Below are 25,438 nucleotides of genomic sequence, written 5' to 3'. Positions count from 1 at the left end.
TTGGCTGGTGGTGAACAGGCAGTGTATCACCTCCTCAGCAGGAAACATGGTGGGTGGTTACAGTAGTTGCTTTGCGGATGCAGCCTATGTACTTTGCCAACCACTACCTTTCCAGCATGAGGGCTCTTTTCACACAGTGCTGCTCCACTCAGCAAGGGATCAGTGAGTGGATTCTCTGCAGAATTGGAGCTAAATGGGACAGATGTGTTCTGATTTCCAGGTCTGTTCAGTTTGCATCTGCACACAATGCACAGCCCACAGGGGAGGACTTGTGATGTCTCTATGGGTGGCCAAATGGAAATTTGGACTTGTGTCCACTCACAACAGGCAATGTGGAAGGAAGATTGACCACACTCCCAGCATCAGAAAAAAAAAATAGCTTTTATATCCACATAGAAAAGCATCACAAACCCACAATACAGAAAGATAGCAGCATTTTTTTTTTTAAATCTATGTATATCTGGATTCCATCCTATATAGAGCTTTCATACAGATCCACATGAAAAAATGGCAGGCAGATCTAATTGTAAGGTTTGGGTGAAAGCTTCTTTAAGGAGGGGTGGTTGGTGGGTGGTTAAAAAAATGCAGCTCAGCTACATGTTTTTACTCCCCCCCCCTTCCATCCAAACAAGTAGCAAGTGTAAAGTAGCATCTCATGCTTATGATTATCATTATGATCAGAGCTTTTTTTCTCAGAAAATAGGTGCAGGAACTCAACCACGACCCTGTTCAGTTTTCACAAACAGTAGAAGGGTCTTAAAGGGGCATTAAATACCAGAATTGCATTACATACAGAGTGCAGAGTTCAGGGGGTTACACACAGAGTGCAGAGCTGTCACTTGTAAACACAAAAACCAGACTTCTGTGTTTACAAGTGATTGTGGTGAGCAGGCACCAAAGGGTCTGCGCCAGAGGTGGTGGAACTGAGTTCCCCCAAGTTCCCCCAGAAAAAAAGCCCTGATTATGATGATCACAGAACTTTAGATCCTCTATTGCTCTGCCACAGTGCCACATGGCTATTGAGTGCTGACTTTGTTATGGCTCTATTGTGTGACAGTCTGTACACACTCAGACCCAATAGCCATGTGACACTGCGGAAGAGCAATAGAGGATCTAAAGTGCTGTGATCATCCTATAATTATGAACACAGTGGGGAGTCAGGGGGCTGTACCTTCTTTCCATGGTAGCTGGTGTGACTGTGTACCCTTCCTTGCCTGTAGCTGTGCACCGCTGCTCGATTAAGTTTCCTGCATCCTCTCAGCCAGACAGTCACATGCCTCTCTAACTCCCACCCACAGACAGCACTTACTGAGGGAGCCCTGTACACATAAATCACTCCGCCAGGGATGGTACAAGCAGAGGGCAGCCGGAACTAGAACATGTGCAGCACATTATGCGGCAGGCTTTATCTACCTGCGCCCCCCGAAAATGGAAATAAAGTCCCTTCAGTGATTTCACTTCCTGGGCCCCTCTATTGCCCTAATGGGGCCCAGGATTATGTAAGTACACCCTAAAAAGCAAGCAGGAACATGGGTGGTTTAGAAAAACATTTTAATATATTCTGTCAGAATTTAATTATAAAGCTTCCCGGGCCCCCTAGCTGAGCCGGGCCCGGTACATCAGGGCTGGCTGTACTGCCCTATCAGCGGCCCTGAGTGTATGTATAGTGTAGTGGTGTGTATAGTCTAGTGTAGTGTGTGTATAGTGTAGTGTGTAGTGTATGTATAGTGTAGTGTATGTATAGTGTAGTGTGTGTATAGTGTAGTGTGTAGTGTGTGTATAGTGTAGTGTATGTATAGTGTAGTGTATGTATAGTGTTGTGGTGTGTATAGTATAGTGTAGTGTGTGTATAGTGTAGTGTGTAGTGCAGGGATATGCAATTAGCGGACCTCCAGCTTTTGCAAAACTACAAGTCCCATCATGCTTTTGCCTCTGGGTTCCATGCTTGTGACTGTCAGAATCTTGCTATGCCTCATGGGAATTGTAGTTCTGAAACAGCTGGAGGTCCACTAATTGCATATCTCTAATGTAGTGTATGTTTAGTGTAGTATCACTTCCCAGCAGCAGATACAGAAGGGGAAGGGAGAGGAGGTGCTCATCGTTCCTTCCCAACAGTCGGCCTGGGTGGAGAACGTGGTCTTTCCTCCCCAGCAAAGATCCATGCACCTGGGAGACAGTACCACAGACATGTTGTCCCAGCAGCCAGATGAGGGAACGGAAAGGGAAGCAGCCGGCTCACCTCCCCAATGGCAGCTACCCAGTTTGGGAGTGGAGAAAGACAGCCTCCTGCCCCAATGGTTAGCCGGAGCGGAGGATATGGAGTCCCCAGCAGAAGTGCTGGCAACAGGGCTGAGTGCTACCAACCTCTGCCCAGCACTGGCCATAACTATGGAGATCCAGGGAGCCGGGGCAGTTGTAGTAAAGCTGTTACTCCCAATTGATACACTGGCAACATGGCAGAGTGCCGCTGGCCTCTGCCTAGCACCTACAGTGTCTCTACAACTTCAGGAAGCTGGGGTGATTGGTCCCTCTGCCCAGAAGCAGACCCGGAATGTTAGAAATCACCCAGCCGAAGCGCTGCTAGCTGGACAGAGAGTCAATGACCTCTGCCCCACACCTACTGGTGTCAACTACTCCTTGCAGCCAAGATTGGAGGTCATGCGGACTGACTATGTGAGTTCACTTTGCTCGACTAACGCATGTCTAGACCAGGTGGAGGTCTGGGACTTTGTTAGTCGACTTTTGATGGGGAAGAAATGTGACAGACTCACCCAGGACAGAGGCTTTCGGAGAGAGGACTGAATGCTAGCCTCTTGCCCACCGATCATGGTCCCTGGCATTTGGGGGAATGGTGTTCTTTGTGAGGTGTATGCCTGGAGACCCTTGAGGTGCTGTTACTTTGGATTCAGGTCCATGTCATCCCAAGACACACAGACTCTGGGAACCCTTTATATGCCATATTAGAAAGAGTGACTGATTCATAATGTTGGGACACATACTGTTAGAATATGCTGATGTCAACTCCAGACACCTGTCTGTCTGTTGTCTGTTATAATGTAAATAAGTGTAGCGCCTTAGTACTTTTGTACAGGTGCTATGTTTAAATTTAATGGGAGAATGAGAGAGTTATGTTACTCTCATTCTGTGATTTGTTAAATTTGGCTGTCGCCAAATCTGGATTTTCCTGTGGGTCAGTCTGTGCCCTAGAGATGCAATCTCATCTCTGGGCGGCAGGTGGCACCAGAGGGGTCCAGGCGGAGCCACTTCTTCCCAGCAGCCAATTGGAGGAGTTTTCCCTCCCGGGGTATTTCTGTGGCGGAGGCCGTTGTTTGGTTTTTTTTTGCGGGTTCCAGGTGTGGCACCCACCTTTAGGGTATGCGCACATCACGGGCCCCACCACTATGGCCTACCAGGCCGGGGTTGCATGCTACGCGGAGTTCCTGACTCTGGGCTCTCATAGTCCGGAGCAACTGATGCTGCAAAGGGGCCCCAGTGACTTACTGGGTCCTCACTTCTATTGAGAAGATCCCAAGCTGGGTGCTGTTCGATGGGGGATCGGTCTGGGGGAACCCGGAGGTAGGTGGTCCAACGGGGCTTGAGCGAACCATCGGGGATCTGGGTGCCGGACACTGACAGGTCACATACTTCAAGGACATACTGGGAGGATTTGCTCTACCGTCCTAACATCCAAGCACTAGGCCTGTGGCAGAGGTCTCATCTGGACATCCGGATCTAATTTAGAGCCAAGTCTGTGGCAGAGACTTGTTTCCTTTTCCAGAGGCTTTAAGTGGCGCTCTGGCTGCCGGGCCTGTGGGAGGGGTCTGTCCGGGGGCACTTCGCCCACTCTGGCTGGAGTGGCGACTCATACAAATACTATTGCTAAAGGGCAGGACTGCCTTTATTATCCATAGCCTGATACTGTGAAGTTGCTCTACCTTCACCAACCTATCCTGTCTACCTCAAGTTACATGTTGGTCGTGTTTGACCGGGAAAATAAAGCATTTGAAAACGTCATCCAACGGTCCTGGACATTCTGTTATTGCTCTCAACACCACCATCACCCCTAGACACAGTGAAGAGTTAACTTAAATACGCCGATCCCAAATCTGGTCAGCGGCTCCTCCGGGGGTAGCGCTACATAAGTCTAGTATAACTTCTAAGAGTCTTTCACCCATTGTTGGTTGTGCTAATTAACCCTGCAATTGTATGAAGGAGTTCTGTGTGGATATTTATGATAATGTGTATTGTAGTTAGGGAGTCACATCGGCTGCTTTATGGGATTAGTTAATTAGCTTGTGTTAAGTTATGTTTCTGTGTATTGCCAGAGTAATATGAGCAGGAGGGGGGGGGACCTCCTCTTTTAATGTATATAAGGCTTGCATTCTGGTTCTAATAAACAGTTCATGTTCAGCAACCAAACAAGTATTGTCTTGTTTTGGCTTGTTAGCGGTTGGAATATCTGATATCTACCTGTATATTCGGACTGATACGAAGTGGTATATGACGAAAGCACTCAAGCGGAGTGTGGGACGTTTCCTTACAGGGTACATTAGAAACCGCCGGAAACCCCTGTTGCTTTAGAGGGGGACGGGGTCATCTGCGTACATCATGAGTGGCCCCGCCCTTAGCTATTTAAGAACTGTCACGGTGAGTCTCGTGTCATTCAGCGGGCATCTCCCATGGAGGCAGAATCGTATTGTCAGGTCGTGGAATGTCACGATCGCTACCGTGCCAAACAGACAGCGAGGCGTGGTCACGCCCCAAGTGGCTCTGGGTGGGATTGAACCCAGGAGCTCTCCATTGCTGCTCCAGGTCTTTGCCTCTGAGCCACTTCTCAAGTTGATGTTCTGCTTGCTGTCCGTCGGAGCCTGGTTCTGAACTATGTGCTGATTGCCTGTCTCTGGATCTCCCTACAATCTGCACTTGTTTATCCTGGTCCAGCTGAGGCAGGTTTCCTAATCAACCAGGGTATAAAGCCCTGCCTCACTATGAGGCAGGTGTCAGTTAATTGTTCTCTGATGGTCCTGTCTGTGCCAACGGTTCCTGTGTTCCTGTGTTCCTGTGTTCCTGTGTTCCTGTGTTCCTGTGGTTGTCTTCAGCCTACAAGACTGACCCCGGCTTCTGACCCTTTTGGCTTATGTACCCTGGAATGCTGCTGTCTCCTGCCCTTTGACCCCGGCCTGTACTTTTGGATTTTCCCTGCCTTCTCCAGCCCTTGACCCACTGCTTGTGCCCCGGACTTGTCTTTGGTTCCTGTCTGCAACACTGAACTTTCCGTCAGTAGTTACCTGACTCTCTCTGGAATCCTGGACCACGGCTATACTTCGGCTAACCTTGGCAAATCCCTATCAAGCCCCCGTGCACAGACTCACAGCCCAGGTAGTGTCTTACCTTATTACTGTGGGCTGTGTGTATTTGTAAGGGTGAGCATACAAACATGCAAAATGGACTCCACTCAAGGTAAGCCCTTACATGGAAGGATTACATCGCTGTAAGTTTTTATTTTTATTAAAGTCCTTGTCCCAAGCTGTGTGTGTGTTTTTTTTTTTTAACCATTTTTGTCACTTTTTTGGGTGAAATGGTAGGGGTACCAATTCACATAGGGGGAGGGATCTGGGGGTCCCTTTTGTTAAAGGGGGCTTCCAGATTCCAATAAGCCCCCCGCCCGCAGACCTCCACAACCACCGGGCAAGGGTTGTGGGGATGAGGCCCTTGTCCCCATCAACATGGGGACATGGTGCTTTGAGGGGTCACAAACCCCCAAAGCATCCTCCCCATGTTGAGGGCATGTGGCCTGGAATGGTTGAGGAAGGGGGGTGCTCTCTCTCGTCCCCTTCCTCTTTTTCTGCGGCCTGCCAGGTTGCGTGCTCGGATAAGGGTCCGGTATGGATTTTTGGGGGAACCCCATGCCATTTTTTTTGGTTTGGGGTTCCCCTTAATATTCATACCCCAAAGGGCCTGGTAATGGACTAGGGGCGAACTCATGTTGTTTTTTTAATGACTTTGATCTGTATTGCCGGGACCTGAAAATTCATTATAGTCGTGTGTAATTTTAAATGACTTTTTTTTCCCTTTAGAAATGACACTGTGCAGGGACAGTTTTAAACATGGGAAATATGCGCTACTTTACAGGCATACTATACAACACCCCCCAGGTACGAAATTTAAAGGAATATTTCACTTTTATTGTTTCACTTTAAGCATTATTAAAATCACTGCTCCCGAAAAAAATGCAGTTTTTAAAACTTTTTTTTGCATTGATACATGTCCCCTGGGGCAGGACCCGGGTCCTTAAAAACTTTTTATGACAATAGCTTGCATATTGACCTTTAAAATTAGCCCGATTTCTCCCATTCTCTCCAAAATTAGCCCGACTTTTAAAGGGTGTTCCGCGGCTTTCGAATTTGCCGCGAACACCCCCAAATTATTCACTATTCGGCGAACACCAGATGTTGAACTTACGTTTGAACTTACGTTTGACTCCAACATCGGGCTCATCCCTAGTGTGTAGTGGACAGTGTAGAGGACAGTGTAGTGGACAGTGTAGTGTAGTGTGTAGTGGACAGTGCAGTGTAGTGTGCAGTGGACAGTGCTGTGTAGTGTGTAGTGGACAGCGTAGTGTAGTGGGTAGTGGACAGTGTAGTGTATTGTGTAGTGGACAGCGTAGTGTGTAGTGGACAGTGTAGTGTGTAGTGGACAGTGTAGTGTAGTGTGTAGTGGACAGCGTAGTGTGTAGTGGACAATGCTGTGTAGTGTGTGGTGGACAGCGTAGTGTAGTGTGTAGTGGACAGTGTAGTGTGTAGTGGACAGCGTAGTGTAGTGTGTAGTGGACAGTGCTGTGTAGTGTGTAGTGGACAGCGTAGTGTAGTGGGTAGTGGACAGTGTAGTGTGTAGTGGACAGAGTAGTGTGTAGTGGACAGTGTAGTGTAGTGTGTAGTGGACAGCGTAGTATGTAGTGGACAGTGTAGTGGACAGTGTAGTGTAGTGTGTAGTGGACAGCGTAGTGTGTAGTGGATAGTGTAGTGTAGTATAATGTGTAGTATAGGAGTCAGGTACTATTGTAGGAAGGGAAGTGACTCAGGGAGTGCTAAAAGTCCGCAGGTTATGGGGCGCAAATTATTTGCCTTGCCCCGGGCGCTGACAACCCACACTACGCCACTGTATATATATATACTGTATATATTGCATACATTGTTTTATAAATGTAGACAACATACCTAATTATGTTTTGTTACAGTTCTTACCTGTACAATAGGCATAGTTGTAGTCTGGTGTACCTTGTAGCTTATACACATAGAATCCTCCTGGACACATTTTCACAGAAATATTATAAGGTCGTGTACAGCATTCGTCATAATAGCTGGAACAAGCTGTACGGTTCACAATGCCGTCACCGACTGTAGGGTGGGAGCCGTTCATCCAAATGGGGATATTAGTCCCACAGCTGGATCGTGGTACGCAGTGCTCTGGGATTTTCTGGTCACATTCTCCTTTAAACCGATACCAGCCAGACAGGTAATTGTCACAATTATACCACTCACTCCCTTCATACCAATAATAACGTTGATTTGTATTAGAAGTACTGCGCCAGGGGTCATTAAGTACGGTGGGTTTGGAGCAAGGGTCATAACAGGAATACGATCCAATGGTGTACTTAAAGCAGTCTTTATTAGAGCCACACGGTGTTCCTTGTTGGCATTCATTGATCTCACAGTGTCTTCCATCTCCGTAATATCCGTAGGGACAAGTACAGGTGTAAGATCCATAATAATTATTTGTACAAATAGCTACTGGATCACATTCATTGAGAGATCTGTCCGCACAATCATCAATATCAACACAGCCAAATTCTGCATTATATTCATATCCTCTGGAACAATTGCAGGTGAAAGATCCGATAGTGTTCACACAGGAACCAGCACCATAATTATTACAATTGAGGGTGTAATTGCTCTGACATTCATCTATATCGTTACAAGATATTCCATCGCCAGTAAACCCCTCTTTACATGTGCACTCCCCGTATCCTCCAAACTCCGAACACGTGGCATTCGGGTGGCAGCCAGAATCTGAACAAGTTCCTAAAAAGAGAAAGTGTATTTTTCTTTAGTATTTCCTTAGTATTTTCCTTAGTACACTGCTCAAAAAAATTAGAGGAACACTTTGAAAATAATATCAGATCTCAACGGGCAAAAATCTCATGCTGGATATCTATACTGGTATGGACTGGGTAATGTGTTAGTATCTATACTGGTATGGACTGGGTAATGTGTTAGTATCTATACTGGTATGGACTGGGTAATGTGTTAGTATCTATACTGGTATGGACTGGGTAATGTGTTAGTATCTATACTGGTATGGACTGGGTAATGTGTTAGGATCTATACTGGTATGGACTGGGTAATGTGTTAGTATCTATACTGGTATGGACTGGGTAATGTGTTAGGATCTATACTGGTATGGACTGGGTAATGTGTTAGGAATGAAAGGATGGCACATGATTTGATGGAAATGAAAATTATCCACCTACAGAGGGCTGAATTCAAAGACACCCCGAAAATCAAAGTGAAAAAATGATGCAGCAAGCTCGTCCATTTTGCTGAAATGTCATTGCAACAACTCAGAATGGTCCTCAGTAGAGTTGAGCGAACCCGTTCGGTACGGACTTTGGATTTTTCCCGAACCCGAATAATTGGAAAAAGTTTGTTGGGTTCGGAGTTCGGGGAAAAAAAATGCGCGGAGGTCCCCGCAAATTCAAAAACCAGACCCTTTAGGTCTGGTATGGATATTAACCACTTAACCCCCGGACCAAATTGCTGCCCAAAGACCAGAGCACTTTTTGCGATTCGGGACTGCGTCGCTTTAACAGACAAGTGCGCGGTCGTGCGACGTGGCTCCCAAACAAAATTGGCGTCCTTTTTTTCCCACAAATAGAGCTTTCTTTTGGTGGTATTTGATCACCTCTGCTGTTTTTATTTTTTGCGCTATAAACAAAAATAGAGCGACAATTTTGAAAAAAAATAATATTTTTTACTTTTTGCTGTAATAAATATCCCCCAAAAATATATAAAAAATTTTTTTTTTTCCTCAGTTTAGGCCGATACGTATTCTTCTACCTATTTTTCGTAAAAAAAAATCGCAATAAGCGTTTATTGATTGGTTTGCGCAAAAGTTATAGCGTTTAGAAAATAGGGGGTATTTTTATGGTATTTTTATTAATATATTTTTTTACCAGTAATGGCGGCGATCAGCGGACACTTCGGACACTTTTGACACATTTTTGGGACCATTGGCATTTTTATAGCGATCCGTGCTATAAAAATGCATTGGATTACTATAAAAATGCCACTGGCAGTGAAGGGGTGTGTTATCTTACTGTGGGGGGGGGTGGCCTCACTAGGGGAAACACTGACCCTCTGTTCATACATTGTATGAACAGAAGATCAGCATTTCTCTCCTTGACCGGACCGGTTTACACACACAGCTCCCGATCCCCGCTCTGTAACGAGCGATCGTGTGTGCCCGGCGGCGATCGAGCCCGCCGGGCACACGCACGGGAGCCGTGGGCGAGCGGGGGCGCGCGCGCGCGCCCCCTAGTGGCGGCTCAAGGACCCGCCGTATAGCTACGGGCTCTCGCCCAGGAGAGCCGACCTGCCGCAGTATAATGACGGTGCGCGGTCGGCTAGTGGTTAAGGGGAACCCCGCCGTCAATTTAAAAAAAAATGACGTGCGGTTCCCCCTAAATATCCATAACCAGACCCGTTATCTGAGCACGTTGACTTGGCCGGCCGCAGAAAAGAGGGGGGGACAGAGTGCGGCCCCCCCTCTCCTGAACCGCACCAGGCCACATGCCCTCAAAGCACCATGTCCCCATGTTGATGGGGACAAGGGTCTCAACCCCACAACCCTTGCCCGGTGGTTGTGGGGGTATGCAGGCGGGAGGCTTATCAGAATCTGGAAGACCCCTTTAACAAAGGGGACCCCCAGATCCTGACCATCCCCCTGTGTGAAATGGTAATGGGGTACACTGTACCCCTACCATTTCACGAAGGAAGTGTAAATTCTTGTAAAAAAAAAAAACACACACCGTAGAATAAAGTCCTTTATTAATAAAAAAAAAGAAAAAAACTCCAGCGGTGATAATCCGCTCGTTCCCGGCTTCCTGCTCCAACGTTGTCCTGATCCAGCGATGGGTGCAGGTGATCTCCAGCGATGAGAAGATCCAGCGACGGGTGATCTCCTGTCCAGCGATGAGAAGATCCATCCATCCAGAGAGCAGCATCGCCGACCTCCTCTCACCGCTGGACACAGCCCAGCGAATGACGCGCTGAAGCTGTGACATTACTTATATAGGGGAGGCAGGGCCACCCGTCACGTGACCCCGCACCCTCTGACGTACCCTCTGCTACGTCACTGGGGAAGCCCAGGAAGAGGGAAGACTGGGATTACCCAGTGACGTAGCAGAGGGTGCGTTAGAGGGTGCGGGGTCACGTGACAGGTGGCCCTGCCTCCCCTATTTGCTGGGCTGTGTCCAGCAGTGAGAGGAGGTCGGCGATGCTGCTCTCTGGATGGATGGATCTTCTCATCGCTGGAGATCACCCGCACCCGTCGCTGGATCAGGACAACGTTGGAGCAGGAAGCCGGGAACGAGTGGATTATCACCGCTGGAGTTTTTTTCTTTTTTTTTTATTAATAAAGGACTTTATTCTACAGTGTGTGTGTTTTTTTTTTTTTTTACACTTCCTTCGTGAAATGGTAGGGGTACAGTGTACCCCATTATCATTTTACAGCGGGGGGGGGTCAGGATATGGGGGTCCCCTTTGCTAAAGGGGTCTTCCAGATTCTGATAAGCCTCCCGCCCGCATACCCCCACAACCACCGGGCAAGGGTTGTGGGGATGAGACCCTTGTCCCCATCAACATGGGGACAAGGTGCTTTGGGGGGCACCCCAAAGCACCCTCCCAATGTTGAGGGCATGTGGCCTGGTGCGGTTCAGGAGAGGGGGGGCCGCACTCTGTCCCCCCCTCTTTTCTGCGGCCGGCCAGGTCAACGTGCTCGGATAACGGGTCTGATTATGGATATTTAGGGGGGACCGCACGTCATTTTTTTTTAAATTGACGGCGGGGTTCCCCTTAATATCCATACCAGACCTAAAGGGTCTGGTTATTGATTTTTTTTTTCTAAAAGTCTGTGTCCCATTGACTACAATGGGGTTCGGAGTTCGGGTTCGGGTTCCCGAACCAGAACTTTTTTTTTAAAGTTTGGGTTCGGACCCGAACCCGAACATCCAGGTGTCCGCTCAACTCTAGTCCTCAGTAGTTTGTATGGCCCCCCCAAGTGCTGGTATGCATGCCTAACAACATCAGGGCATGCTCCTAATGAGACGACGGATGGTGTCCTGGGGTATTTCTTCCCAGATCTGGACCAGAGCATCACTGAGCTCCTGAACAGACTGAGGTGCAACCTGGCGGGACACCAGCTGGCCCGAAACATAATGTCCCAGAAGTGTTCTTTTGGATTCAGGTCAGGTGAGCGTGGGGGCCATTCAATGGTGTCAATCGCTTCATCCTCCAGGAACTGGCTGCATGCTTTCGCCACATGAGACCGGGCATTGTCGTGCACCAGGAGGAACCCAGGACCCACTGCACCAGCGTAGGTTCTGACAATGAGTCCAAGGATTTCATCCCGATACCAGTCCTGTTGATGGGCTAAGGACCTTCTACGGCTCTGTCCAGCTCTCCTAGAGTAACTGCCTGTCTCCTGGAATCTCCTTCATGCTCTTGAGACTGTGCTGGGAGACACAGCAAACCTTCTGCCAATGACATGTATTGATGTGCCATCCTGGAGAAGTTGGACTGCCTGTGCAACCTTTATAGGGTCCAAGTATCGCCTCGTGCTACCAGTAGTGACACTGACCCTATGGGGTCCAAGTATCGCCTTGTGCTACCAGTAGTGACACTGACCCCATAGGGTCCAAGTATCGCCTCCTGCTACCAGTAGTGACACTGACCCTATAGGGTCCAAGTATCGCCTCATGCTACCAGTAGTGACACTGACCCTATAGGCTCCAAGTATTGCCTTGTGCTACCAGTAGTGACACTGACCCTATAGGGTCCAAGTATCGCCTCATGCTACCAGTAGTGACACTGACCCTATAGGGTCCAAGTATTGCCTTGTGCTACCAGTAGTGACACTGACCCTATAGGGTCCAAGTATCGCTTCATGCTACCAGTAGTGACACTGACCCTATAGGCTCCAAGTATTGCCTTGTGCTACCAGTAGTGACACTGACCCTATAGGGTCCAAGTATCGCCTCATGCTACCAGTAGTGACACTGACCCTATAGGGTCCAAGTATCGCCTCGTGCTACCAGTAGTGACACTGACCCTCGCCAAATGCAAAACTAGTGAAAAACACTCAGAAAAGATGAGTAGGGAAAAAAATGTCAGACACCTCCACCTGAAAAAACATTCCTGTTTTGGTCGTCTCATTGATGCCCATCTAGTGCACCTGTTATTAACAGCAAAGCAGCTGAAACTGATTAATAAACCCTCTGTATACACCCCTCCCCCTCTGTATACACCCCTCCCCCTCTGCTACTTAACTGACCAGATCAATATCCCAGGAGTTCTGATTCAAACGTGTTCCTTTAATTTTTTGGATATTATATATTATATATATATTTGTATATTAGGTATAACAGCACCATATAAGAAGAGTAATAGGTGGACATAGGGTCAGAATGGGGGTCAACAGATCAGTGTGGTAACAGAAAGGGGTCTGGTCCCTCAATGTTTTGGGACCCATTCACAAATATAACTCCTGTACCTACAACAATCCTCACAGAAACAATGGGGGACATTTATCAATGCTGTACCACAGCCAGGCAAACCACAGACAGGAGCATTGAGGGAGATCTGATGCACACTGCATGGTCATGCAGAAACCTCAGTAGCTTCTGGTGAAAAATCTGGTGGAAAAGGGTCATGACTTCATCTAAACCTCCACTAACCATATTCACCCCTTGACACCAACAGTACGCAGATATGCGCCCTTACTGGGCTTTTTTCGGTGGGGCCGCACATCTTCACATCTGTCTTTGTGCTGGGAGCGCACCACACAGCGCACTCCCAGCACAGAGATCCGGGTCTCACTGAGAGCCCCGGGTCCCATACTAACGATCGGGTCACCTGATCACTGTGCTAGCCTCTGATTGGCTATAACAGTGATCAGTCACTGTGAAGCCCAACCCCTTGTGTTTCTGTCTTTGTGAATGGTTAGGAAAGATACACTGTATCCTTTTCTCTCCTTGCAGAGAGAGAAAAAAAATGTAAAAAATAAAATTAGAATAATAATTAGAATAATAAAAAGAAAAAATACAGTTCAGCCAACAGAAGGCAAGAATATAAACGAAAAAACTACCATTATATGAAATTGTAAACAATCCTATACCTACTGTTGATGCAGAGGAAGGCAAAAAAAGAGCAAAGCATGATCCAAACATTCCTTCCTGATCCCCCAAGAGGCAATTGAATATTCCCTGCATCAACTTTACCTATAAATATGTTCAATGCTAAAATATTAAAATCCCCCAAAAATTATGAACTCATCAGCCAATGTGTTTCATGGACCTCAGCTCACCCCCATCATCAGGACTTAAAACTCCCGCATGCCATAATCCACTGACAGGCCGGGTTGTTATAACAGAAGAGACCATAGAAGGCTCTTCTGTCATAAATGTCTCCCTTCCCTGTCAGCGGTAATGAAATCTGAGCAGGGATGGACTGGCCACTGGGACTACAGGGAGTTTCCCGGTGGGCTGATGACTCAGGGGGCCAGATTCAGTGACAGCAGACTGCTGCCCCCCTCCGCTCCTCTGTCTCTCCCTCCCCGCAGCGCTCACCTGGGGGGAACAAAGAAGCAGGGAGGGTACCAGAGGAGCAGGGGGGAAGACAGAGGAGCATAGGGGGAGGGGACAGACAGCTGACTCAACAGCTATGGCCTGGGAGTTTCTCACTCCTGCCTAATCTTGTCCCATAAGGGGGGCACCGAACTGATTCTTTGCCCCGGGTAAAATAATGTCTAGCTTCCCCACTGGTACTGCCTATAAGAGTACCAGTACCAGCCGTTCTACTCTAATAAAGTAGAACGGCTAATGGCTAGTGAAGGGGGAGAGGGAGCTTGGGTGGCCGAGGGGGTGCGGGAGTTGTCCGACCACCATGGGAGAGACCTGTCAAAGTGGGCCAGTCTGGATGAAGTCCAGGGCCAAATTTCTGTCCCAGTCCAGCCCTGAATCTGAGCCACGCATTTGCAGCTCCGACTGCACTTGTGGCAATCTCTGTATGTTGAGGTGAAGTGACTCCTGAGTGTGATGTCACTGAAGCCTGGCCATTCGGACATTTGAAGAATTAGAACCCCGAAAGAGCCGTGACAGCCCAGCGCTGTAGGGCTCTTTTTGTAGGTAGGTCTCTCATAATGAACTAGTATGACGTGCATATTACTACATTATGATTTCAACCTTCAAGGGGCACATTTTGGAGAAATTTCTACAGCTTTAAGGAAATGTTTTTTGGAGGACTCAAGCTGGAAATGGCATAAGGATAATTGTGTACCAAATGTCCTGATGTCCTTGCTGCAATCATCAGCTGCTGAAAGTTCTGAAGGAGAATGAAGACTTTTTGTACACAATTATCCCAATCCCAATTCCAGATTGTGTGTTTGTGTTCTCCAAAACCCATTTTCCTAATCCCCAATTAAGGGGGTGGGCTGAGTCCTCCAAAACTCATCAAGATCATTGCTTGCTTTGGTGTAAAACCTTCTATTTGGAATGTATCATTCTGATATAGTACTCCAAAACTTTGATATAACCACAATCAGGGCTTTTTTTTAGCGGTAACGTGGGGGAACGCAGTCCCAGAACATCCAGCACTGAATGTATGTAATGGCAAGGATTGCTGGGGTGTGCTGCAGGGTCCACTGATACTGGCTGCTAGGGGAGGACTCTTGTTGCTGGTGGGGGATATATTGTTGCTGCGAGTGTGTGTAATGCTGCTGCAGGATCAGGTGTTGCTAGGAGGGATCTACTGTTGAAGGAGGAGTCTTTTGTTGCTGGTTGCTGGTGGGTCTATTGATGCTAGGGTGATATACTGTTGTAAGCAGCCCATTGTTGCTGGGGGATCTGTTGATGATGGGGGGGGGGTCTATTGTTGTGAGCTGCAGGGGATCTATTTTACTGCTTTTCTTGTTATCATTGACAAATTCCATACCGATTACTTAGCACCAGCAATGTTACATGGTTCTGTATTCTCTAAAAGGGGTGGTATTGGGAGCTGAGTAGGGGTTGTTAACAAGGGGTGGTGCTCAGAGGTGGGTAGAGGGCAGAGACAAGGGGTGACTCTTAAAGGGAAAGTTCCTACACCTATTCTTTGAGAAAAAAAGCCATGACCATAATAATTTAAAGTTGGATTTGATGCCTCATACATCAATGTGTGATTTCATATCATAAGCATAACTCTTAAATTATTGAACCTGATGTGTTATTGTGCCTTTGTGCCTTTCAGTTTTGTATGTAAAAAAAAAAAAAAAAAAAGATAGTTCTGTGACACAATAAACTCGGGCCATTGACCTCTTCTTAACTGTGTGTCTGTTTTGTGTGAAAATCTGTCTCATCTCCAGGGGTAAACTAGATCTAGTGACCTACAAAATTAATTAATCTATTGCACTATGATGCAGGGGTCACAAATGCATACAAAAGCTGTTGCATAGACTTTGCTAATTGACACATTGTCTGATTTGTATTTATATTTATCACTAATTTACTTTAAAATTTTCCCTTAATAAAATTTACAGTCGGGGTGAACAGGAAGCGCCCAAAACTGAAAAATGATCACCAAGATTGATGTCATTCTGTAGAAAACAAAATAAAGTAAAAGCAGAAGTTTTGTTCTGCTTTAGTAATATGCACGTCATACTAGTTCGAGGGGCGGTGACCATATTGAATGTCATCTATAGACCGGTGATCTCTACACATAACAGGAAGATAATAGAACTGCAATATTTACATATAAAGAAACCACAAAACTATCATAATAATGAAAGAAAATGATACATAAATAAATTTGAGTGGAATTTGAGGACTTTGAACATTACAGCAGTGAAAAAATTACAGCCATATCAGGTAGGTTCTATGGGGCTTTTGTGGTGTTCGTAGCCTCATGAGTGGCTGTGGAAGATAATGGGATTATGTGTAATCCAAGACACTTTAGTGCAGCAATTCTTGAGAAACTGAAGATACTCTAGGGCAGTGGTTCTCAAGAAAAAGTGTAAGAAAAAGAGGAGGCAACGTTTAGACAAAACTAATTAAACCCTCCAGCACATCTTCAATATAAACTATTCTCCTCACGAAACGGAGAGACAAAAGTTATGGTACTGGCAACAAAGCAGGGAAGGTGATGGCCCTTACAACATATGTTCAGACTCAGCCACCCACCAACCCTTTCAGGAGGAGAGTTCGGAATATCTCAACAGAATTACCCTCCCTTCCTTAGCACCCTGTCAGGAACCATGAATCAGGTGGAGACAGAAAATGCAGAAAAAAAAACGTTATAAATTATCGGTGGAAACTATTTCCCCCAACCTAGCCCTAGTCTTACAAAACATACTGAACAGAAACCCATATCTTTCCTCAAGCTTCCAAGCCCACTTTAAATTAATACCTAAAAAAGGGAAAGACCCCACGGAACCTGGATCCTACCATCCAATTTCCCTACTAAATTTAGATACAAAACTTCTATCCAAAATAATGGCGAATAGACTGGCCTCAATCATGCGAATCCCTTATCCATCCTTCACAAGCGGGTTTCACCCAAGGGCACTCTGCCACCTCCAACATCAGAAAAGTCCTCACAGTGCTAGAGTATGTGAGAACCAACCCGACCACGGATCCTGCCATAGTCACCCTTGATGCTGAAAAAGCTTTCGACAATGTCAGTTTTCAGTGGTTGAAGTTGGTCCTCTCAAAATTTGGCTTTTTGGGCCTGTTTCTCCACCTCATCACCGCCATGTATTTTACCCCCTCAGCAAACGTCATTGCTGCAGGCCTAATCTCCAATAAGATCTGAATCCACAAAGGAACACGACAGGGGTGCCCCATTCACCCCTGCTATTCAATCTCGCACTAGAACCTCTTTTCCGCTATCTGCTTTTCCACTCAAAACTACACAGGGGTTAAGGTGGGTTTCTAAGAACTCCTTGACAGCCCTGTTCACGGAGGACATATTGATCTTTATGTTCAATCCTCAGGCAGATATGCTCCACATTCAAGACGCTTTAACATGATTTCGGAAATGCTCGGGACTGAGAATTTATTTCTCCAAGAGCGAAATTCTCGCCCTATTTTAAACCCGGCCCTCTTCCTGGACATTAGGTTCCATCTTCCCGGTATCCAGGACCCACATAACGTATCTGAAACGCCAAAAAGCACACCAAAAATCTGGATTCATTATTACCTGAATTTAACATATCTATTAATACTGATCTGAACGTAACATTATACAAATATTGAGAACGACTCTATTAGGCAAGTCATAGGAGAGGACCTGTCAGAGTCAGAATTGTTCATATACAGCTCGATGATAGAACTTACCAGTGAATCCCAATATCTGAACAGAAAGTGATAAATTCCCCTGAGCACTCAGAATCCAGGATCCCGCAGCCGGACTTTTTACCAAATGGGCACTTAGAATAGAAAGATCATCGCAGTAATAGGTATAGAAAAAGAAGTTTTTGCAGGAATAGTGGTATTTGTAGTTGTAATAATATGGATTTTTTTCAAATGGTAATATGTTTCCTAAAATAATAAAGAATAAATAAATACAAACAATTTAAATACAGTTATACATTGAAAACAAGGCAAATAAATGTATTTTGTTATTACTTATTTTTAAGTCTAATATTCAACCAATATCATTCATATAAGAGAAGTGTACGGTGTGCATTGTGTTTATTTGGTTGAAGAATTTCAGATAAAAGCTTCTAAAAGTGGAAATCCAATCCCAACAAATTCTACAAATTCCTCAACATGTATGTATTGATTTCATGTCATCCACAAAATATTACCTCCATAGTAATACCAAGCTGGCTAGATGCCTTACATATGACATATTAACCGCTTGCCGACTGCCTCACTATATACGTTGGCAGAATGGCACGGGCAGGCAAAGAAACGTACAGGAACGTTGCTTTGAATCTGCCACCTAGTGGGCGCCCGGGCGTGCACCCACCGCGGTCTTCGTGACCGTGCCCGCGGGACCCGTGGACTCAATGTGAGCCGGTGTCCTGTGACCGTGTCACAAAGAGGCAGGATGGGGGGATGCCTGTCTATACAAGTCTTATGCCGATACACACGACCATTTTTTCGACGTGACCACACTACATTTTTTTCGACGTGATTCTTGTCAATCCTGCCTTGCCTACAGACGATCGTAAAAAAAAAAATGCTCCATCAAAGCGCGGTGACGTACAACACGTACAACGGCACTATAAAGGGGAAGTTCCATTCGGATGGCGCCACCCTTTGGGCTACTTTTGCTAATTTCATGTTAGTAAAAGTTTGGTGAGAGACATTCGCGCTTTTCAGTCCTTGTGCTTTTCAGTCCGTTACAGCGTGACGAATGTGCTATCTCCATTACAAACGCTAGTTTTACCAGAACGAGCGCTCCCGTCTCATAACTTGCTTCTGAGCATGCTTCTGCTTTCAATCCATCCAGTGTAGCCAATCGACGGCCAGGATGGGAACCGAAGAGGTTGACGGGGATGAGCGCGGGACTTTCGAAGGGTCAGGTAAGTAAAACGGGGGCTCGGGGGGCGGTACTGTCGGATGTTTTTTCACCTTAATGCATAGGTTTTTTTCTCGTCGTTAAAGCCTACACACGACCATTTTTCATGACGTAAAAAAACGACAACGTGAAAAACAACAAGAAAAATTTGAGCATGTTCTAAATTTTTAATACCCATTTTTCACGTCGAGAAAAAAGCTCTGGAGCCCAACACACGATCGTTTTAATGACCAATTAAACAAAATGGCATTTTTCACGTTATGAAAAATGGTCACGTGTACGCGGCATAAGACAATGCAATATCTGCTTGAAGCAGGTCACATGTTGGTGAGAAGTGGGTCAGCTCCAGTTCAAATGTACTTGTCATTGGATTCTGAATGATCTCAGAAGTATTTCAAATTGATCTGACACAATCAACACAACATCAAAGTCCATCAACAAATGCCCGTAGAATGAACAGGATCCAAGGCCACTAATGCATTAAATGTGTTCACATCTCAATTTTCTGTGAAGAGAAGAATTCCCTTGTATTAAGTTTGGGTTTGACTTTTTAAATAATGTGATACTCGCTGACTCTCACTTTCTGTGAATTTTGGCAGTAAGGATTCATTTTAATTTTATCGTAGAAATGATGGACATCGGTTTTATCCTCTTACATTCGTCGGAAATGATGCAGTATATATATTCAGAAACTCTTAAGCCCCATACACACTATCAGTTTTCCTGCAGGTTTTCCTCTTCGGGTTTACCAAAACCATGTAGTGTGAGGGCCTTCCTGATTGCATACAAATTTAAACTCTAAGGCCTCGTACACATGTCCAAGAATCTCGTCAGGAAAAACCCATTGTTTTCCCTGACGAGATTCTTGGCAAGAAACTCTTGCCGCCGGAGTGTAGTAAATTTCATTTCAGAAGAACCGTGGTGACGTCATTGCGTATGCGCTCGTCACATTCGATGACGTCGCCACCATCTTGCTTCACCCTACCTATGCCGTGGAAGCTACCGCGCATGCGTCAAAGTCATTTCGAGCATGCGTGGGTTTCCACGGCGACAGGTAAGTATACACACTCTTGGGTTTCTCGTCTGGAAACAGGCAAACGAGAATCTCGACGAGAAAAAAGAGAGCAGGTTTTCTTTTTTTCTCGTCGAGATTCTTGCCTAATTTCCAGACGAGAAACCTGAATGTCTCATACACACGCACGGAATCTCGGCAAGAAGCAGTTTTCTTGCTGTTTTTTGCCAAGAAACCCGGTTGTGTGTACAAGGCCTTATGCCCTGTACACACGATCGGTTTGTCTGATGAAAACGGACCGATGGACTGTTTTCATTGGACAAACTGATCGTGTGTGGGCCCCATCGGTTTGTTTTCCATCGGTGAAAAAAAATAGAACATAATTTCAAATTTTCCTATGAATAAAAAAATGAAAAAAATGATTGTCTGTGTGGAACTCCATTGGAGAAAAATCCATGCATGCTCAGAATCAAGTCGACGCATGCTCGGAAGCATTGAACTTCGTTTTTCTCAGCACGTCGTAGTGTTTTATGTCACCGCGTTTGGACACGATCAGATTTTTGACCGATGGTGTGTAGGCAAGACTGATGAAAGTCAGCTTCATCGGATATCCGACGAAAAAATCCATCGGATTAGATTCCATCAGATCGTATGTACAGGGCTTTAAGGTTTGACCTCCTAATAGATGGTTTTGGTAAACCTGAAGAGAAAAACCTGCAGGAAAACTGATAGTGTTACTGATACTGTAAATCTACAGTCATGAACTTACCATTCGGATCAGTAAAATTAAAAGTGAATTTCTCATCTGCTATGATCAGTAAATGTGATAAAGAAGTTGGAACATTAAACGTGTCAGTATAATTGTCATTGACATTTGTGTTGATGTTCAGGATGCGCACAGATGAATTTAGAGGTTTAGACAACAATAATTCCAATGAGCGATATAACTGCCAAAAATAGAAGAGAAATAAAACATTGTTTAAAACAAAAAACACATAACATTTATAAAATAATACATTTATGGGCAAAAACCCTTTGCTATGCCAATGGCTGCGCTGCTTTCAATCCATCCGATCTAGCCAATCAGCGGCCAGGCTGAGCAGCGAAGAGGATCTTGGGACCGAGCGCGGGACTTTCGAGTGAGCAGGTAAGTATAACGGGGGGACTGGGGGCCGTATACTCTGACGTTTTTTCACCTTAATGTATGTATAGAATGCATTAAGGTGAAAAAACGTTTTCCTTTACAACTCATTTAAAACTGAGCCCCATGTATAAAGTGTCCACCATCAAAATATTTCTGCCTTCACTTAAACTATGATCCTTTTATGATTCTTACCTTATATTTATCAGTAAAATCAATAGAAATCACTTCTCCATAACTAAGAGATGAAATGTTATAAAATATATCATGCTGGGAATCTCTCTGCATACAATTCTTCCATGGGTACCACAGAAAATAAACCTGTAGAGAAAAATAAAATGTTTACCTATGGTTTAGGGATATGACATAGAAATGGTTGGGGACTTTGAATGAGGCATATGGACTGCCGCACCAGCACATGCCTCCATCCCCGAAATTGGAACAAGAAAAGGAGTTGGGACTTTGAATGAGATGCGATTTGATGCAAACAGTAGTAAAGTAATAAATGCGTAATAACAAAGCTCAAACTTACCACCCAAACAGCAAGCCACCTTCAACTGTCTAACTGTATGTTAAAAACAGAGGATTGGTTGCACACATTTGCAAATGCATGGATAAGCTACAGGCCACTCCACGGCTCTCTGCGTTTCTGTAGTCCTAACTAAACTGATATAGTTTCACATGGTTTAGGGATACAGCCATGGCCAAATGCCCTGCATTTCTGTCAGATAATGCACCACTTTACTCAGAAAAATTGTTGCAATTACAAATGTTTAGACATTCTCATGTTTTTTTTTGTTTTCTTTGTGTTGGAATTAAGTGGAGAAACAAAAAGCCAAATCTGACACATTCCACACAGACCAAAAGTTTGTGTGAACTTTAGAACCCCGTTAAAGTCTATGTTACTCGAACGTTTGAAATGCTAATTTGCTAAAGTGATAATTTTAAAGGCTAATATGCAGGTTATTGTCCTAAAAAGTGTTTGGGGACCCGGGTCCTGCCCCAGGGGACATGTATCAAAAATATTATAAATATTCCTTTAAATTTCGTACCTAGTGTCTATAGTAAGCCTGTAAAGTAGCGCTTGTTTCCCGTGCTTAGAACTGTCCCTGCACAAAGTGTCATTTCTGAAGGATAAAAAGTCATTTAAAATCACTCGCGCCTATAATGAATTGTCGGCTCCCGGCAATTCACAGAAAAGTCATTCATTAAAAAAAAAAAGCGTGGGGGTCCACTTTCTTAGTGAAATGGTAGAGGTACAATGTACCCCATTACCAATTCACATGGGGGGGCGGGATCTGGAGGTCCCCTAAAAGGGGTTAAAGGGGTCTTCCAGATTCCGATAAGCCCTCTGCCCGCAGACCCCCACAACCACCGGGCAAGGGTGGTGGGGATGAGTCCCTTGTCCCCATTAACATGGGGACATGGTGCTTTGAGGGGTCACAGACTCCCTAGGCATCCTCCCAATGTTGAGGTCATGTGGCCTGGTACAGTTCAGGAGGGGGAGGGCACTCTTTTTTCCCTCCCTCTTTTCCTGCGGCCGGCCAGGTTGTGTGCTAGGACAAGGGTCTGGTGTGAATTTTTGGGGAAATCCACACTGTTTTTTTTTTTAATTTGGGGTGGAGTTCCCCCTCAAAATCCACACCAGAACTAAAGAGTCTGGAATGAATGTTTGGGGGGAACCCCACTTCATTTTTTTTATCTGACGGCGGGGTCCCCTTAACATCCATACCAGACCTGAAGGGCCTGGTAATTAAATTTGGGGGGACCCCCACGCTTTTTTTGACATTTCTCTGATTTTAAATGACTTTTTTTCCTTCAGAAATTACACTTTGTGCAGGGAAAGTTCTAAGCACGGGAAACATGCACTAATTCACAGGCATACTATACACCCCCTAGGTATGAAATTAAAAAGAATATTACAACTTTTATTGTTTCACTTTAAGCATTATTAAAATCACTGCTCCCAAAAAAACTTCAGTTTTTAAAACTTTTAGGAGTATAACTTTAAATATTAGCCTTTAAAATTGGCACTTTAGATTTCTCCTATAGACTTTAACATGGTGTTCCGCGGCTTTTCGAATTTCCCGCGAACACCCCAAATTGGTCGATATTCGCCGAACAGGCGAACATGCAATGTTCGAGTCGAACTCATCCCTATTTGTGATGCTCCTGTAATTTGTAATTAAACTCTCCTGTATCAATTCACAGGTGCTGACTATATAGAAATCACACCAACAACCAGTTAAGAAGGTGGAAAATGTTGTTAATCTTTCAGTTGTGTGTCTCTGTGTGCCACACGGAGCATGGAGAAGAGAAAGAGCAGCAAAGAATTATCTGAGAATGTGAGAACAAAAATTGTGGAAAAGCATGGACAATCTCAAGGTTACAGAGATCTTAATGTTCCTGTGTGCGACATTGTGAAGAAGTTTCCAGCCCATGGCACTGTAGCTACAGCACCTGACCGCAAAATTGTGTCAATCTCGGTGAGATTGACACCTGCGAGCCCCGTCACGGGAGCCAGTGCCGAGCTCTGTCGCTCAATGAGCGAGAAGGCATTGCTGACATTGAGGCGACAAGTCCCCTCCATAGAGGGAGAACACTCCACTCTCTTTTTCGCGCTCGTTGCAATAGGAAAATTTGTTTTTCCTATTGCAGCAAGCGCGAGATGTACAGCCTGCGCCGCCGAGCAGCAGCGCAATGGGATCGCATTGGAAACACAATCTCGTGGGCAGGTACTGTAATCTGGACGAAAGAGAAAAAATTATCAAAGACTGCAAAGAAGGATTGTTTGAATGGTGGTTAAAGAACCTTAATCAACTTCCAAACAAATTCAAGCTCACCTTCAGGCACAGGGTACAATTGTGTCCGCTCGCACTATACATCGCTATCTGAATGAAAAGGGACGCAATGGTAGCAGCCCCAGGAGGATCCCACTGCTGACACAGAAACATAAAAAAGCCAGATAGGAGTTTGCCAAAATTTACTTGAGAAAGACAAAATCCTTTTGGGAGAATGTGCTGTGGACAGATGAAACAAAATTCCAGATTTTTGGTAAAGCCCATCATTCTACTGTTTCCAGAAAAAGAATACAGTCCCTACAGTCACACATGGTGGAGGTTCACTGATGTTTTTGGGTTTGCTTTGCTGCTTCAAGCACTGGATGTCTTGATTGTGGGCATGGCATTCTGAAATCTGAAGATTACCAAAGAATTCTGGGGTGCAATGTAGAGTCTAGTGCAGGCCCGGACTGGCCATAGGGCATACCGGGCATACCGGTGGCCTGCGGGCCACATGTCATGTCTCCCCCCAGTGTAACATGCAGGGGGTACAGGACTGTTAGGGAGGTGTCTGTGTAAAAAAATGTGGGGGGTTGAGTAATGTAAAGGGGTCCAGAGGTGCAGGGTGCTGTGTAATGTAAAGGGGTCCAGCGGAGAAGGGTGCTGTGTAATGTAAAGGGGTCCAGAGGTGCAGGGCTGCTCAGTCTTTTTGTTCCAGTCTGGGCCTGGTCTAGTATCACAAAGTTGGGTCTCCGTCAGAGGTCATGGGTCTTACAGCAGGACAATGACCCAAAGCACATGTCAAAAAGCACCCAGAAATAAAATGTTTTCATTTATACCGTATATACTCAAGGATAAGTCTACACCTAACTTTACCACAAAAAAATGGGAAAAGTATTGACTCGAGGATAAGCCTAGGGTGTCCATCTGCATGCTTCACTGTGCCTTACTTTGCCTCACTGTGCCTCACTTTGCCTCACTGTGCCCATGCCTCACTGTGTCCATGCCTCACTGTGTCTATGACTAGACTTACGTTTAACATGGGAGTATATAGAAGGGGTGCCGAAAAATCGGTGCTCCCCGACCATAAATCCCCCAGACAGAAAACTTTGCACACTTGTAGAAAAGAACTGGGGCTACATGTGTGCCAAGTTCGGGTCCAAGGGACCTACAGCCGGCCAGGACTGGGTCCCCAAAGTTCCCGGAGAAATTACCGTTTAACATGGGAGTCTATGGAAGGGGTGCCCGACTTTGAAAAATCGGTGCTCCCCGGCCGTAGGTCCCCCGGACAGCAAACTTTGCAGACCTGTAGAGGAAGAGTGGGGCTATATGTGTGTTTGGCCAGTATTGGGTCCCCGAAGTCCGGGAGATCAGGCGCAAAAGATGACTTGAGTATAAGCCGAGGGGGGCATTTTCAGCACAACAAAAATTTGCTGAAAAACTTGGCTTATACTCGAGTATATACGGTCATTTCTTTATATTTTTTTTATATAAAACAACATTTCAGTGGGCGAGTTTCTACTCTCATCTCAGCCACACATAGACAAACTAAAGTAAAACATAAATAAATAACAATATGATGGAATTAAATTATAAATGCCTTGCACGCTGGTATCTAACTCCCAACAAGGCACATAAATGTCAAAATGAAACATCACAGTTACGTTGG

General features: G+C 45.4%; 1 protein-coding gene across 1 annotated transcript in view; it reads right to left on the bottom strand.

Annotated features, from left to right (window-relative positions):
* Positions 1–25,438, bottom strand: part of LOC120942829 (uromodulin-like) — a 57,671-nt gene that overhangs the window by 29,205 nt on the left and 3,028 nt on the right. Inside the window, exons 3-6 of the mRNA XM_040355755.1 lie at positions 21,185–21,310; positions 20,618–20,795; positions 17,645–17,848; positions 7,245–8,081 (exon numbers count right to left, since the gene is read on the bottom strand). Coding sequence (XP_040211689.1) covers positions 7,245–8,081; positions 17,645–17,848; positions 20,618–20,795; positions 21,185–21,310 — 1,345 coding nt within the window. The remainder of the gene's footprint in view (positions 1–7,244; positions 8,082–17,644; positions 17,849–20,617; positions 20,796–21,184; positions 21,311–25,438) is intronic.

The sequence above is a fragment of the Rana temporaria genome, chromosome 6 (genome assembly GCF_905171775.1).
Source record: "Rana temporaria chromosome 6, aRanTem1.1, whole genome shotgun sequence".
Lineage (NCBI taxonomy): Eukaryota > Metazoa > Chordata > Amphibia > Anura > Ranidae > Rana > Rana temporaria.
This window is presented reverse-complemented; position numbering and strand designations above follow the sequence as displayed.